Raw genomic sequence first — 17,333 nt, 5'->3', positions numbered from 1 at the left:
TAAAACTTCGTTGAATTGTGTTACTACTTATTTTTCTCCAACTTGCCTGTTCAATGCCTCCGTAGTTTCATACTGTTCTTAAACCAGAGGCATAAATAACACGTAAACACGTTCTTATTTTACAGCTATAATTCGGGAAATATCCGAGAACAAAGAATAATAATTCTGATTTCAGAACAACTTGGACACATTCCTTATATATTTTATTCAGACATTAATTACCGGTGGACGACAATTGCTTCGATGTCCGCCATTTTCAGTTTTGTTCTTCAGGGATTTGCTTAAACCCGCAAACGACCACTGAATGTATATATAAAGCAACAGTAAAGAATTGAAATAATATTACCACGCTATAAGTTTAATTATATATTTAATTGAGATTATGAATTTCATGGCTTTGTTTGTTCAATGATGTGTAACACTAATACCCTATAACGGCACGTGGATTTGCTAATCATGCCCTTAGGGTATTAAACCAACACAGGTGTTAAAACCTTTGCGTGTACACACAGTGTAAATCCTTTTATCTGTGAGACAATTAAAATTCTGTTAGAAGCCAATCTTTGTATAGCGCTAATTCGTTTGACTGGTATTATAATTAAATAAAATAAAAAAATATATATAGTAATGACTATCGGTTTATTTGGTAATTAAATGTAGAAATTGACTGGCAACAATTTATTTCACTCATTATACACATTAATAAATAGAAGTCTGTCACAATAAAAAAATTAATACTATTTCAATTTATCAATCTACTAATAAATGGTAAAACACTACAGTTGTGATCTTGAAAAATTTTCCGTATTTTAAATTTTGATACGGTTGCGGTTTTACTTTTAGTAAACGGTAGCGACTTCCTAACTTCACAAGATGGCTACCGCATGATGGCAATGGATAAACACGTTGAGGAATTATTTACTAGATGAAGCACAGTTTTTTCCTTTGTCATCAACGGATATGTAATGGAATTTATTTTGTAAGAAAGCTATAAAATAAATATTTTATTGTTTACCTGGGCATTAATTCTGCGTAAAATAATGAAAAAAGTTATGAAAGTGGCACAGATTTGCTTTGAAATTGACGTAAATTTATTGATTTTGGGGCATTTTTTGTAAACTTGAGCCTTAGAAAGGTCGAATTCGTATATTGGTCGACCTCAGCGGTTCTGAGAAAAAAAGTATCGACCTATAATCCGAAAATTACGGTATATTTTGCAATTTTGATCTAAACCTTTCTCAGTTCCAGTACCAAAATGTTCATGAATATTTCAGAAGTTTCACGAAGTTTAATAATTTAAACACTGTGTTTCTAAAGTTACACTCTTCTCTCATGACTGACCTGGAAAGCCACTGTCCGTTGATGACTCAAACTTTCCTGCAGAGTTTGACCTTTATGCACTTCAAAAATGTTGTCCTCCAGCTTCACATGTTCAGTAAGCTTGACCTAAATATAAAGATTACGACATCTTGACAAAACTAAAATCTTGTAATGCTGCTAATGAATAAACTAAATGAAAAATTTACAACTTCTGTGCTAAGAAAATATTGCACTGAATGTGAACACAGGGAAATGTTAGCTCATTTATTTTATTTTCATCCCACTTGCCCTCATCCCAACTGGGTGAATTACAATGGGTCAATTTAAAGAAGACATTATCTTTTTAAAAATATAACTCAATATGTGTAAATTTTTAACCAAGCAAATTGTTTGCAAAGTGACAAAGGGCGAATAAATAACCCTGTATACATTATTTCACAGCCTGCATAAAGATTTCTTACTGGCCGGAAATCGCTGGAGAAGACGTCAGCCTTAAGGAAAGTCAGGAGATCTGTTATATTGTTCAGCGTAGCACTCATTCCTATTATCTGGGTGGAAGCTGAAAGGAAAAGGAAAAGTCATATAACAATGTCAGCATAAGTTGCTATAAAACAATCACATGTAAATAAGTTTTAATAACACTACAGAATCTTTGTTGAAGTATCTCCAAGTAATTCACAAGTAATCACTCAAAATCTTACTGAAACTGTTTGTGTCTTCTGAATTTTAGATAACAATGACACCATAACTAAACAAGCACTTGCCTTTGGCATAGATAATTTTCAGAAGTGTGGCCTCTAATCTGGATCCTCGACTTCTCCCCTCTCCAATCATGTGAAGCTGTAATTAAAACTAGTTCCACTGATGATACTTTTAACATTTAATGTTTTATTTAAATTATTGTCACTTTGATAGTAAAAATATGTCTTTTACCAGTAAATTTCCAGAAAGGATTAAACACTCCTACAGTTTAATTATAAATTTCAAATTTTCTTTATGACAAAGTCTCAACGTAAGTCTTGAAACTTTTTCTCCAAAGAAGACAAGTACATGTATTTCAATCCCAAATGGTCTGTAACAATTAATATTTCAGAGAAAAATTTAATTTGAGGCTTGTGGATAATTCACACAAGTTTTTTTGCAAATCTCAAAGAGTTTGTTGAGTCAACTTATTTGACCATTACCTCATCCACAACGACCAGCCCCAGGGAATCCAGCCTCCCCTGCTCTATCAGACTGTTGACTAGGGAGTGAGCCTTCTCTATGGTAGCGATATACAGGGACCTTTTTCTGTGTTTGATGGGAGGAAATCTCCCTTTACTGCCGGCGTATTCCTCCACCAGAAAGTCTAACTCCACGGCTAACTGGGCCATTCCTTTCACCTGTGTAAAGATCTTTAATGTTTATTTTTAATTACAAATTATAGGATTCATTGAACTGAACTTCCTTTAATTTTTCATTAAATGTTGATTATTACACAAAAATATTTCACTATTGACTATGTTTACTTATCAAAGCATCTCTTTAAATGACCAGCACCCATAATCCTTTTTCCTTACTTCATGATTATTTCAAAGAATTCTACAAAAGAATTAAATATAGATACAGTGATTACTAAATATAACCCACCTTTTCCTGAACAATGGACACAAATGGGAGAATCATCATGGCATCTTTCTTTTTACACAACATTTCCTTCAGAATCAGCACCTCTGCCACTAGAGTCTTTCCTCCACTAGTGGGTAAAGAATAAACCAGGTTACCTCCCTTTTGTAGTGTGGGAAGTCTCAAGCACTCATCCTGCCACTCTAAAATTTATACATGTATTACTTTTAATACCAGATATGGTACATGTATATATATTTACATTCAGTGTAATTTTCCTTATGAAATCCATTAGAAATCCACGACGTTCAAATTTCTATAACACACGCGAAACCTTGTCACCGAGCTTTAGAATACACAGTGGGAACTATATGCATTTTCGATACTCTAGGAACACCAAATGTAAAATGTTTTATTTCAATTTAATGAAAAACTATAACCCTGAAAAATTTACGTAAAAATTAACGTAATGTGCGTTAAGAATTAATTTGTCATTTTTTTCCTCGCAATGTTTATTTGCGTAATTTAACTTTGCAACGTCATTTGACATCAAAAACGGCTCTTACATCTATTAACCACGGCAGTTTTGAAGGGCGCTAAATTCACATTAAAGATTAATGAAATAAGCAATTATGAAGAAGGAAAATTAGAGAATGTAAATATAAGCATTGAATTCATATTTTTGGATGTCTTCGGTCCTATAACACACCTGGCCGTGCCGACAAATAACGCGCGGTATGATAATTTGTCGGCACGGCCAGGTGTGTTATAGGACCAAAGACATCCAAAAATATGAATTCAATGCTTAAATACAGCCTTAATTTCCTTGCAGTTTTTTCTTTTTTTTTTTTACCATGCTTGAAAAAAAGAAGAAGGAAAGAAAATGTTAAAGCTAATACTAATTAATGCATACCACCAGAAGAAAAGGGCGTTTGTAAAAATTACTTGCAGCAAAATCAAAGCTTCAAACAGTAAAAGTACAGACTTAGAAATTCAAAACTGACAGTGCAGTACCATATAACGAAGTAATTCCTCTCTGTTTCTGTAATAGCTGCTGGACTTTTGATGGCAAACCGTAGAATGGACCGATGTCATTGGCAGATCCCTCCCCTTGTATAATGGCTGCCTCCCGCTCTACCTCTTTTAAACGGCTCTGTCTTCCCTGCTCTACTGTCTGTGCAGGACTGACAGGGGATTTAGTCCCCACATTCTGTAGTAATTTCCTTTTTAATCGGTCCCTTAATGATCCCACACTATTGACAGACCTTAAAACCTCCTCACTTTTGACCTGATCTGTAGTCTTTAGTTTAATTTCTTTGACCTCTTTGTCAGTATTATTATTGCACACAGAGACTTGGACATTTGAGTTTCTATCACAGACACTTTTTTGCACTGTACTCCGAGTTTTACCTATTGAATCACAATTACCATTTTGTATATTACTCCTATTTTCAGACCCGAAAACTTTGTTTTCATGAGACCTACTTTTAGGTGACAATATTAACTGATCTTTTTCAACTAGTTTACTCAAAACACTTTCACACTTTGATGACTCTTCTGACACACTGTCAACAACATCAACTGAGTTCTGACTCTCAATGGACTCCACATGGCTCAGAAAATCTTGATCTTGAAAACTCTCTTCAAAGAAATCCTTCTCTGAGTCATTATCAGAATTATCCTGCTCTGATGGCTTCCCTGGTGGTTTTTGTTTCTTGTCCCTCACATCCACAGCAGTTTCTTTTAATGGAGCATCCACTTCTTGCTGAATCTCGTTCTCCTTGAAAACAAACAAAGACTATAATTGTACTGCAAGTTCACATATAAGATCACTTATAATCATTGCTTCTTTTATGTGAAACAAACATAATAAAATGTATTGTAATATACTTTACATTGATGGAAACTGATAACTTTGTAGCAATTTTACTATAGGTAGCTTTGAAGATAATTTTGTCTTGCTGTTGAAAATAAAATATCAAATGGTTATGACACCCAATAAAGCACTCTTAACATACTGTCATACATGTAAGTGTTCCAAACCTTTGAACTTTTTCCTCCACAAGAAAATGAACTCTCAAACCATCCATTTTCTTCTGCATGTTGACCACTGGTCACTGCAACTGTTGTCGTGGTTTTAGTGGTCATTTCATCCTTTGAAGATCTCTGTGTATCTCCATCAGATTGTCTAAAGTATTTCGATGTTTTCTTGGCCTGATCTTCACTTACGTCACGGCTGGGACGTCGCTTTCTGGCACCCAGCAGTTTTCTTTGTGGCCCATTTTCTATCTGTAGACTTGGTATTGCCAGGGCCATTATAGAAAGTCAACACTTTTATACCTAAAGGGTTCAATCAAACCTTGCTGCATATGATCTCATTCTGGAATTAAATGTTATTATTTACCTCTGGATTCTAAAACGCTTAAATTTTGCTTCGAATAATTTCTGTTATATAAACAAAGTGATAAATCATAAATCTACCTTACGATGACCACATGTAATATAGGTTCACCAATGTATGCATAAGTTTTTTCTTGTTTCTGTCTGTGAAAATTCGAACTAAATTTATCATGCTCTGATGTAAACAAAGATACATGTACCGTTCCGTTATCTGGTTTTCTTCTGCGTGCTGTTGTCAAGTGATTAGTGGTACTAGAACCATCTTATCTTCTCCTGTAAATATGCGTGACTCTCTGTATGTTCATTGTTGCACGGACTACATTTACTAAAATTTGTTTTAGGCTATACTTCGAAATCTTGCGGCACCATCCAAAACCTCGATTTGATTGGATGGAAATCTCTAACCGGAAATCGAGATGTAATGAAAAAGTTCAAACTGTTGACGTATATAAATACGACAAGAGATGTAGTTTTGAAATAAAAATCAAGAAAGTTTTTTTAATGATAATATTTAAAAGAAAAAAAACATATCTTTTACATTTTTGTTATCGTGTGACAGAAATTTTTAATACGTATATTATGCTTATTCTCCAAAATAAAATACAAAATCTGATCTAAAGAGAAAGCGAAAATAAGTCTGCTAAACTATGTTCTCGGAAAAGACTAGATTTCTTCTATTTTATGAAAAATAATATGACCTTCCATTTCCAAAAAATTGTAAATTCGAGAGAAAAAGGCTATGTATAATTAAATGTCTGTTGAACGCAATGTTCAAGTAGAAGCTTCTGATAATAGTGTTAAATCCTCAACAAACAAAAAACTGAATAAATAAATCACAATAAAAATATTTTTATAACATAAATAAATAAAAAAAAAATCAAAGCCCCTGAGGAGAAGACATTCTAATAATTTGTCCTCGACTGTAAAATAATAGTCTGAGCTGACTGTCAGTAAAATACACCCCCCCCTCCCCAAATGGAACTAGTTCAAGTTTGCGAAGATTTCTTTTGATTTTATTATTGCAAATCTTTTTCAATAAAGAAGATTGTGTTGTTCTTGAAATAATAGTATATTTACATTACAAGACATTAAGAAACAGTAGGTTTCTTCGAATCTTATCTACCATAAAATTTAATCAATTAAAGAACAGTTCTGTATTTTTTGCAGGGGGTGTCTTCTTATAGCTTATAGATAAAAAGAAACCAAACTATACACTAATACTGTATTAAATGTAAAAAAAAATTGCAAAGTCTACGGTCGTTACCTTGACCCTATTTGAAATTACACCTGTTGTTGTGTCGATTGTTGATTGCGTATTTAATATAAAATTGAACATTAGGTGATTTTCATTCTGAATTACTTGCGTATTTTTTTTTTTGTTTGTTTGTTTGTTTTTTTTTTTTTTTGTTTTGTTTTTTTTTTTTTGTTGTTTTTTTTTTTTTTTTGTTTTTTTTTTTGTTTTTTTTTTTGTTTTTTTTTTTTTTTTTTTTTTTTGCTATCCACAGCAAAATGTTCACAGTTGATGGCCTACAGGAGATGCTTAATTCTCCAAGATACCGGATCCCAAGTTTGATTTTTTAAGAGGTCTGTTTTTATTACTGTCATCTTTATATCAGTGGACTTTGAGCATGTTAACTGTTCAAATTTTGCGTACTTAATATTATATAAATTTGGTACAAATTTGAAATTGAAATTTTTGCAACATGATGATATACAAAATTATGCACTCTTTAATGTAATTAACAAATAATGTATATCGTGCAGTCTAAATCATGGCGATCTGCCTTTCAATATTTAGATTTTTTTGGAAAATGATGCAACATTGACCGGAAACATATAATTAAACTAACTTTGCCTATATACACAGATATCGTTTACGATTCAAATACGTTTTGTTCGTTTCCAAGAAAATTATGAGGATCGGGTGATATAAAGCATAGCATACACGTATACCCAACAGACATGATAATGTTTTTATAATATAAAGTTTTACTATACTGGAATAATTTACTATAGCTTGTGTCAATATTTTCCAGGAATATATAAAATATTATGCATAACCTATACATATTCGTATTGTCATATTTTATCAGAGTTTGAATGAAGAATGTAATGTGATATTTCCTGATTTATAGTGAAATGGTAAGTCATTATAAATTGTTCAATACATGTTTATACTTATTTATCACCTTTATGTTTTATTATCTTTTATTTTTTACTCATTTATATTTTGCTAAAAAGCCAGTATGTTTAATTTAGAACTGATAACTATACCAATTAAGAAAATGAAAATAAAATACATTAGAAAAAAAAATCCACGATATCATTGTTGGGTATAAAAGTAGTAATTGTCGCACTTCTTCTTTCTTTTCTGTTCTTCCTTTAGTTTTTTTTTTAAATCAGTCATTACCAGTATATAACACAGGTTAAAATTACAATTTTTGTCAGCAGAAACAGTTTCTTATCTATTCATCCAATCAGATCTCTTTATTTTCCCGAAACGGAATCCAAGAAGAACGTTGATGTACAAAAATAGAATAGTGATGTCATGCGAAATAAATATACACGGGTAATAATAGCATTTAATTAGTTAGCTAACTTTATGATTCTCCTTGACCAGTTTCCACTTATCATTACAAGAAAACACTGGAAAATTGTCAGGTATATTAAAAAAAAAATTATTCATGATGAAGTTAATAATTACTCTAGGATCCGCTCCTCTTTTTATACAACCCCCAAAACTAATACATCACACAAAGATGTAAAAGAGTGTCTCTCACCCGATAGACAGACAGTCAGACAGATACTCAGATGACTGAGATAGACAGACAGATGGGCCGACTGACCATAAAAAATGGACAAGGTATCTGTCATTTATGGACAACAATTAATAAATGGATGGTTCCAAGAAATTTCTCGTTTCTGGGGAGGGGAGGGATCCTTACCCACTATGAAAAATTCAGACTGACATGCATTTTTTGACCATGCAGCCAAAAGAAAAAGGGAAAGGAAAGTCGCAAAAACCTACTCCGTGTGGGGGTGGAGATATCCGACTCAGCAATAATCTTCTCAAAAAAGAAAAATACTCTCATGGACATGCATAAATTCTTCTCTGCAATTTATGAGGGCTTCTTGTGTGGGGATGGGGGGTGGGGGGGGTGCAAATATTTGGAAAAATTTTATAAAACATAATTTAATAAATTGATTAATAACAGTTATAAAATAGACAAATAACAATAAAATAATCTAACACACAAACACAAACACACTTTTAATGATAAAGTTATAACATATATATTTTTATGTAAGTTAGATTGGATACTTTTTAGGTAATTTCAGAAATCTTTGGGACTTTAACAAAGACACACTTTTAAGATAAATATAAACATATATATACTATGTGAAAATTATATATAGTATAAGTTATTTTTTATATTTTTAATTTCTAATAGAAATAAAAATTTTTAAATTTTCTCTAAAAAGAAAACAATTAATCAATTAAAATTCAGTATTTTAGTTTATTTTACAATTTTCAATTAATGTATGTGATATGCTGTTATATTCATATCTTATACTTTTTTTACATGTACATGTATATAAAATCTGAGGTCACATTAGATGTATTTCTGTCATGTAAATTTTGTGCACCATGTTTTAGAGTTTGCATTGACCTCCAACCCCAACCCCACGTAAATTCAAAATTTACATGATATTAAATTTGGTGAAATGGATCAAGTTTAAAGGTAGAAAGATATATCTTTTTCACAGTTTGTAAGAATCCTTCAAAGATTTTGTTTACATAAAGTTACTTTATTTTGTATCAGATGTTAACAATCGAATTTTTAATTGTGTTTTACTACAGTGTAAAAACCTGAAGAATATGACAACAATTAAAAAAAAAACTTTTTCTCATATATCCAAACATCCATGCATGTTTTAAAAAAAGATAAAGTAAAAAGGTTAAAAAAATATATATTACGTGTGCAAAGAAACAATTCTAGTATAATTAATTTTCAGTAAAATACCTTTTTATTCTTGTCAGAATTTTGCATACATGCAGTATGTGTGTTTTTGTTCATTTTGTTAGTTTTTTAATTGCTATACATTGCTGATTTGATAAGGTTTTTTTTTTAATTCTATAACATCAAGATAACTGCTTTTATATGTTTACTAGTATATTGCACGTTCACACACGTATATAAGTATAGTGTCTGTCCAAAATGCAACCGTTCAATGTTAAAAAGTTCACTGATATGCCACTTCCCACCCCACTCCCTTTTGCCTACAACCATTATTTTTTTGCATTGTTCAAAAAATTCTATTAATACCTTTTTTTCAAAATTGTAATTATCAAAAAAGTTGGAACCTGCATGTGCACAATGCACAATTTTGCATGTGCAAACAAAAATATTTCTGACCGATTTTTTTTTAAATTATCATTTTGGGATGGGATGGTAGAAAGTTTGATTAAATATTCCTCAATGTTCAACTCTGCAACGGAACCATGCATAGAGTCTTTGAGAAGGTTCCACCTTATCTTTGACCTTCGCGCCGATCTCCGGGAAAACACCACCTGCAAAACCTGGAGCCCCCGAGTCCACGCGTCGGAATAACCCGGTATGTGAGTCATGTTAAATGATGTTTAAATGACCCATATGTAAATAAACATACCCGCATGGCTTGCATTTTTTGGAGCTGAACCTTTGACCTAAATTTTAGCGGGATTAAAAGTCCGTTTTCTGGAAATATAGGCAGTTTTACAAATGCGTTTAAATCGAAAGTAGGATTCTATGCCTAAGGAAAAAGCACAAGGTACTTCCGATTATCATATATTGTTAACTAGTCTGGAACTAGCTATAGATGAAGTGGGTGGATATTTTTGGATCAAACTCTCCAAAAGAGACAATGATACACTTTACTGACCGCTGTGCCAGCCAATCAATGCACGTTTATTAAAACTTTTCTCTGCTTAATTTAACCGTAACATGGAATCGGTATATAGACCCTGGATATGTCATCGAAAAAAATGGAATTCATGCCACTCTTTATATAATTATTCTCTTTTTTCAGTTTTTCATACAAAATCAATTCTGAATCAATTGTTATAGTGAACAAAATGTGTTTATTTATAGAGGGGAGAGGGGACATTAGCATAATTAATATGACATGCACATATTATGACTGCATTAGGGACAAAATATTTTAAATGCATGCTACCAAATATTCACAAAAGTTTTCTCGTCATGTTAACATTTAAAGAAATGTAAAATGTAATATATATTGTATTAATTCATAACTAATGATAAATTACTTATGAAAATTCTCTGCCCCCCCCCCCCTTTTTAGCTGCCGAACTGAAGCGTTAAAGGTTTAATATATTAGCGTTTGACCATTGTCAAAGTCTACGTGTAATATCTAAAATTAAAATAACATAAAAGCCTTGCAACTTCCCCCTACCCCCTTCCTCTATCTCGGAAGAGGGGTAGAGGGTATCTGAAATATTAAAGATTCCGTCGCATTTTTCAATGCTATGCTTTTGATTTACTTGAATTCTCTACCCTTATTTATTGATTTTGTATGAACTTATCAGGAAATGTTTATCAATTTTGATTTTGTTTATTTCACAGTTCAAAAACATTGAATTATTTTGTATTGAAAGGTCTATATCATAAGCAATATGCTTTATCTATTTGTATTACTATGTATAATATAATATCTATATACGAGATAGAGAGAGAGCGAGAGAGATTTATAAATATAGTAACACATACAAGTGGCAACTGAATTGTTCGTTGCAAAGATCATGCTTTATAAATAAACTAGGTAAATTATACTGTAAATTACATAAGTGCAGTGTATGCTATAAATAAAATCACTGTGGATAGTGAATAGAAGTGTTATAATAGTGAATAGATAGACCTTTTAATCATTAATTCTGAAACTGCTAGAAATCTAGTTAATATTACAGACGAATATCTCCAATCAAATAGTTCTTAGACCTAGTGTTTTTAAATTTTTAGAGCTAATGTCAACCCCAAAAGAAAACAAAATGCCGAGAAAAAAAAAATATGCACATTGCACTAATATGTTTATAATGAAAATTCATTTCTGCATGATGCTGTCTGTCTCTTTTTTTTCTTTTTTTTTAATATATTTATTTAAATAAAATATATTTCTTTCCCCTTCTGTTTTTGTGTCCATTTACCTCTGAATTTTTTTTTATTATTATTATTATTATTCTTTATTGCTTAATACATACGTATCATCACAATTTAATACAAATATAATTGAGAAAAAACATGTACATTGGTATCAATACATGTTTATTAAAAATATAATGAAGTCACTTGATGTGGCGCGTCTTTTTATAAAAACTTTTTTTAACACATAATAAATGTCAATAAATATACTGAAATAATGACTGGACAAACGAAGAATGAATCACATTTTTTCATCTCTTAACTTAAAAGCTAAATGCAGAAATTTACCTAAATTACAAAGCTCAGCAAAGTTTTGTACACTTAATAATTGAACTAGTTTGAATGCAGATGGTTTTTTCCAGTAATAACTTTTAATATATTTACTTCTCAAGTCCTTGTATAGGGGACAAATTAAAACAAAATGAAATTCATCTTCTATGGTATTTTTTACAAAATTCACAAAATCTTAATTCCTTTACAATTGCATGCATGTCATCTGCTTTAATATTTTACCTCAATTAAAATGTGCCAACATTTTGGTTTAAACGATTAAATTAACTGCGACAAGTTCAGTTTTTAATTGAATTTATTAATAAATGAATATCCCTAAATAGATTTTGTAATATGTCGTGTGTACCCTTTGTGTGGAAGTGGTATATATTTTCATTCCCGATTTATCTATATGCATAAATTAAAAAAAAAAATAGCAATTCACTATTTTGATATAATTTTTTTAAATATTAAAAGTTGCAAAGTTAGAATATACTACATGTAAGTACTAGCTTTGTAGAATTCAAAGAAAACAATAGAAGATAAAAGTGGTATTTTAATCTGAAATTCAAACCAAGATAAAAACCAGAAACCGGTATGCCTAGAATTCAAGGATTTGGGTCATGCAGGGTTAATTAATTATTTTTTAATTTAAATTGCAGCTGAATCAAGCTATACACTTACACATTTATTTAGTTTAAAATGTCAGTTCCATTTACAATACTTTTAATCATAACAAATAATTATGAATAAATGCATTTTTATTTTTTTTTTAGAATTTAGTTCCAGTTGCAATGCTTTTAGCCAGTGTGTGTGTGTGGGGGGGGGGGGGGGTGTTAACGTTATTTATATACACTGTATTTATATTTTAATCTTTAAACCCATCAAGTTTCATAGTCATGTAAAAATATGTCTAAAAGTTGTGCATATCCTCATTCTTTTTTGCCAATTCTCTGTTTCAGAAGACACGCCTCTTAAAATAAATATTCATCAAGTGCTCTATTTTTATTTTATGGCTGGCACAGGTTTCAATATACAAACGGATACCCAAGAAGATGAAAATACGGAAGAGAAGAGCCATTTCCTTACTATCATTAACGTTCAATAAGTAATAATTGATCATTGTAAGCCGTATATTTCGCGTTATCGTTTTCGATTATCATTATGTTAGGATCGATATAAATATAAAAATAGACTCGGATTTTATTTTGAACTATATTTAGACTTCTAAAATCCTCGCGACGTTTCTCATTGGCTTGACAGCGACTGCAAAGAAATTAAGCTCCAAGATTCAAAACTGTAATACTTTCCAAACTATCTGTATAAAACTTAACCATAACTTTAAAATGGAATCAGAAAATGATGTGCAAATACGAGAGAAGCATTATGAAGCAAGGAGTAGTTGCTGTTATGATATTAATTTTACTTGGTGTGTTGATAGGTATCTCACTAACCATTCTGAGCGTTAAAAGTATGTAATGTTATGTACAAACATTTGCATGCAGATTACACGTATCTCCATTTTTCATCTCTTTCTCTCTTTTCTCTCTACTTTTTTTGAAAAATAATTTTTTCCCCATCTGTTTTATTCATTTTTTTCTATTTATTTTTATTTAATTAATTCATATCAATTTTTTTCTTGAGATGAAGTGTTTCTTTCTTTCTTTTTTCTTTTTTGTTTGTTTTTGTTTTAATTACGTTGTTTTATTTGATATCAGTTTAATATTTGTCACATGTTGGCTTGTTTATTTTTATCAATGCATCTTTAAGAGAAATTATTTGTAGTATTTTTCATTATCTCCGTTTGATGGTTTAGTTACATTTTTTCTAAATTATTGTATATTACAAAAATTAAATGAATATATTTAAAAAATCATTTATGTGTAAGAATTAGCACATTCTTATATCCCCACCCCCTAAAGAAAATAAACGAAAATTAAGACAAATTTTTATTCGTAAAACATTTTCAAAAAAGTAATTATAATTATACCCACATCTTTCTTCCCAGCAACAATAAAAATTCTATTAAAAAAAATGTTTTAAAAAATAATTTACCGGGTTTTTTTTATAACGTGGTTCTTGTTTTGTTTTCACAGAAAATAACAAGAGCGAAGCGGCGCCGATTGTTGGGGCCGAAAAGCCCGCCAGATGGACAAATCCTTGTAATACCACTAGAACACACATTTCAACAGATTTAAAGGTTCCTGTGATTTCAGACTTCGAAAAAATTCAGAATATTAATGAAAAACTGATTGATCTACGGGATATATCAAAAGCATTGCGGGATAGACTGGTAAGTTTATTAATTTCAAACTCCTTACATTATCATTTAGTTATGAAACTAGATAAATTCTTTAAATTGTTTTTTTTTTTCTGGTTTATTATATATTTTAAACTTTGTTACCATGTATATGGTTTTAAGAATTTCATATATACAAATCTATTTATAACTTTGGTTAAGCGAATATACATTTGTCCGCAGACGATATTTTATGAATATAAGCATAGAGGGATTGGGCAGTAGGTACTGCTTATATATAAGTCCTCTCCATTTAAAATCCACAACTATTTTTTTTTAATTATGTATAATTAATGAGTTTCATAATCAGTAAATTTTGCAATGTATTTCATCAATTCTCTCTCTCTCTCTCTCTCTCTCTCTCTCTTAATTTTTCACTGATCGACAACTGATCATTGTTACTGGAAAAAACCTATATATTTTTTTTTCTTATTTTTGAATTGATGCTTTAAAAAAACCTATATTTTTATAAATTTTTAGAATAATCTATAGCTTTCAGTTGGGCAATTCAGAAAAATGGAATCATGTCTGATTAAAAAAAAAATCAACAAAATACTAAAAAGTATACTATAAATTTTTTGAAACGCAAGATTAACATTTATAAGAGAGAATTTTACCGACACAACTTACCAAGGCTACAGGCACTTGACGTTTTTAACCTTTCTTTTCATAAATTAAATGAAAAAAGTCCCCATACTATAAAATATGCCCGTGGCTACGACCTGTAAATGATGCATTGTACTCAGTATACAACACTGACTAGCAGATCGAAAAAAGTATCACCTTTGGTATTTTGAACTACTTAAACAGTTCTTTCTGTTTTAAAAAGAAATGTACGTCCGAGTGGTTTTGAATTTTGATGACAATAGTTCATTAGTAAATATTTTTTTTTCAAATATTTGTTTTGTTTTCCAGGCAAAGGAGCGAATAAAGAACGAACCACTCGTGCAAGCCCTCCACACACAACACATAGACGGATTTCCCAACACTAATGTTTCCCAACAGGATCTGGAAGAATACACGAAAAATGTAATTTTTCCTCCATTCTTAATTAATATCATATTGTAATTTTTGAATTTACTACCACCCGGTAAATTCAACAATTACCATATGACAATAAGCTAATGAAAAAATCAAACGAAAAAAGTTATATAAATTAATAGATACAAAATCTTCACACAATTTTCTATATCGTATTTTTAGGGGTAAATGTAGGAGAAGTTTTACAATCTTTCATCACTTGAAAAAGAAATATTGTTAGTAATATATGTTCATATTTAATTTTGATTTATTGAATTTATTTTGGAAAGGTGACATTAGCTTACGTACGAAGCTACAGAGATTTATCAAAAGTTGCAATATTCTTGGAGGCCAGCTTAGAAGACGAAGAAAAATACGAATATGGAAGTTGGTCCCCTGAATTCAAAAATAAAGAGGACAGTGTCTACAAACTACTCTGTGAAATACATAACGCCATCACAGACGATGGCGCTACCATTGAGTACGAGTCACGTGATATTGTCCCATCGAACATGCTCAGTGTATCTGATCGTTTTTTGAGACAGGTGCGTGATTACGTCATCGTCAGAGATTGTGCCACACTGTGCCAAAGTTTCTTGGACATGAATGAAGTGATTATCAGGTCCTTGAACAGTACCTAGTGCTAGTCATTCCGTGTTCTGGTTTAACGATGAGGGCAGCAATTTCATTTTAAAATAATTCATGATTTCTGATAAAAAAAAAATATTTTCATTTCTCTGTTTCATACATACAAAACTTTTATTTTTCATGGTCATTAAAAAAATTATTTGAATTTTCATTATTTTGATCAAAATTCAGCAAAAGATCTTGCCTCATTTTAGAACATGGACAATTTATTCCCATATCATTTTTACAGCTGTTTTGAATACCATATCATCCTTTCTGTGATCTCGTTGTGCTTCAGTTTTGTGTAAAAATGGAATTATATATGTTCGATATTTTTTCACTGCCAGACTTGAGTAGTTTATTATTTATTTTTTTTTTTTACCAATTTGTATTCAATCATTTATTCATGTTCAAATGTCTGTATGAAAGTAATTTTATATTGAAGCTTTGCGAGTTGTCAGGATCACTCCACCTTAAGATACTTAAGCTATATGTATGATCTCATTGTATGTTATACCGGTATTTTTTTCTCATACTTTAACGTTTTTATTGAAAAGCTCTGAGTGGGATGAAAACCACCCCAAACACTGTCCTATAATTTTGTGCGTGTTCTCTTTCAGATCTGAAATTTAGATTTTTCTGTTGAACCTTTTTTATTTTAGTAAAGAAAAAAATCTATACTCAAGAAAAAAAGTTGATGTTTTTTATGTTCTAACATGACAAATATTTAAAATTTTTAACACTTTCAAATTTTTAAATTTCATTATTTGTAGAAAATAATTTGTGTATAGAAAATATATATATACTTCTTATAAGAATGTGATTGTCTCAGTATGTATTTAATTTATTTATTTATTTTTCAATTATATTTCAATTACTTGCATTTATTTTTATATTTTTCCATTGAAAAACATTCCTGTGATAATATTGAATAAATGTTGAAACTTGATACTGTTCTTTTATTTTTTATTCAAACAATGTCATCACTTTTAATGAGGAAGTTTCAAGGCCTCATCATGTTCAAGTTATCCAAGAATTGATGCAAAATTGAACTTAATTACTGACCTCTTCTTGGGGAAAAAAACTATTGCACAATAGAAACATTCCTACTTAAGGTTCAATGATACTCTGATAAGAGAGATAACTCTTTATAACATAAATGTCTATTATGCCTTTCTAAATTTGTCAGATTGAATTATTTTTGCTCTCTAATATTCAAGAAACATTTTATACAAGTGAGCAGAGGGTTTATGAACTTTAAATAGAAGTGGCTGTTTTTATACTCCTAGAATTCATACCCTTCCCCTTGCAGAAAGTTCTCTGGTTACAGAAATTTAAATCCAACTGAACAGCAACAAAAATTCATAAATAACATTTATTAAGTGTTTAACTTGGTACAAAATTAACTTTTGTTAATCTAAATGCTGATGAACAGCCACAAAATTGTCACTACGGTAAAACATGATTACAACTACCATACTTATATAGGATTCCATTCCCTATATTTATAAAACACAAGAATGTATCTGAATTATCTCATCTTTACATGTATATCATGAACTGACATTTTTTATCACTAGCATTTCGCAATA

General features: G+C 30.5%; 2 protein-coding genes across 4 annotated transcripts in view; one reads left to right on the top strand and one right to left on the bottom strand.

The window, feature by feature from the left end:
• Window positions 1–5,717, bottom strand: part of LOC134234844 (helicase POLQ-like) — a 30,160-nt gene extending 24,443 nt beyond the window's left edge. Inside the window, exons 1-8 of the mRNA XM_062716891.1 lie at window positions 5,526–5,717; window positions 4,969–5,299; window positions 3,940–4,705; window positions 2,950–3,128; window positions 2,505–2,702; window positions 2,085–2,160; window positions 1,782–1,879; window positions 1,342–1,446 (exon numbers count right to left, since the gene is read on the bottom strand). Of these exons, the coding sequence (XP_062572875.1) occupies window positions 1,342–1,446; window positions 1,782–1,879; window positions 2,085–2,160; window positions 2,505–2,702; window positions 2,950–3,128; window positions 3,940–4,705; window positions 4,969–5,241 (1,695 nt within the window). The 5' untranslated portion in view covers window positions 5,242–5,299; window positions 5,526–5,717. The remainder of the gene's footprint in view (window positions 1–1,341; window positions 1,447–1,781; window positions 1,880–2,084; window positions 2,161–2,504; window positions 2,703–2,949; window positions 3,129–3,939; window positions 4,706–4,968; window positions 5,300–5,525) is intronic.
• Window positions 5,718–12,672: 6,955 nt separating this feature from the next.
• On the top strand, window positions 12,673–16,649 carry LOC134234800 (uncharacterized). Of its 3 annotated transcripts, none has more exons than XM_062716846.1 (4): window positions 12,673–13,266; window positions 13,892–14,088; window positions 15,010–15,123; window positions 15,405–16,649. In XM_062716846.1, the coding sequence occupies exons 1-4, from the start codon at window positions 13,155–13,157 to the stop codon at window positions 15,753–15,755; spliced, it is 774 nt and encodes a 257-aa protein (XP_062572830.1). In that variant the 5' UTR covers window positions 12,673–13,154; the 3' UTR covers window positions 15,756–16,649. The 3 variants fall into 3 exon arrangements, with proteins under 3 accessions (XP_062572830.1, XP_062572836.1, XP_062572844.1); XM_062716852.1 differs by having other exon boundaries at window positions 12,674–13,236; window positions 15,405–16,648; XM_062716860.1 differs by having other exon boundaries at window positions 12,675–13,224; window positions 15,405–16,648.
• The last annotated feature ends 684 nt before the right edge of the window (window positions 16,650–17,333 follow it).

This window comes from Saccostrea cucullata, unplaced genomic scaffold (assembly GCF_032062105.1).
Source record: "Saccostrea cucullata isolate Sc308-1 unplaced genomic scaffold, CSIRO_AGI_Scuc_v1 ctg1849, whole genome shotgun sequence".
NCBI classification, from domain to species: domain Eukaryota; kingdom Metazoa; phylum Mollusca; class Bivalvia; order Ostreida; family Ostreidae; genus Saccostrea; species Saccostrea cuccullata.
The sequence above is the reverse complement of the archived record's forward strand: the minus strand, read 5'-3'. Positions and strand labels throughout refer to the sequence as shown.

Excerpts from the sequence above, each read along its gene's own strand:
- LOC134234800 (XM_062716846.1), top strand. The coding sequence starts at position 13,155 with ATGATGTGCAAATACGAGAGAAGCATTATGAAGCAAGGAGTAGTTGCT. Across the intron at positions 13,267-13,891 it reads AACCATTCTGAGCGTTAAAA|AAAATAACAAGAGCGAAGCG; the intron begins GTATGTAATGTT and ends TTGTTTTCACAG. Across the intron at positions 14,089-15,009 it reads AAGCATTGCGGGATAGACTG|GCAAAGGAGCGAATAAAGAA; the intron begins GTAAGTTTATTA and ends TTTGTTTTCCAG.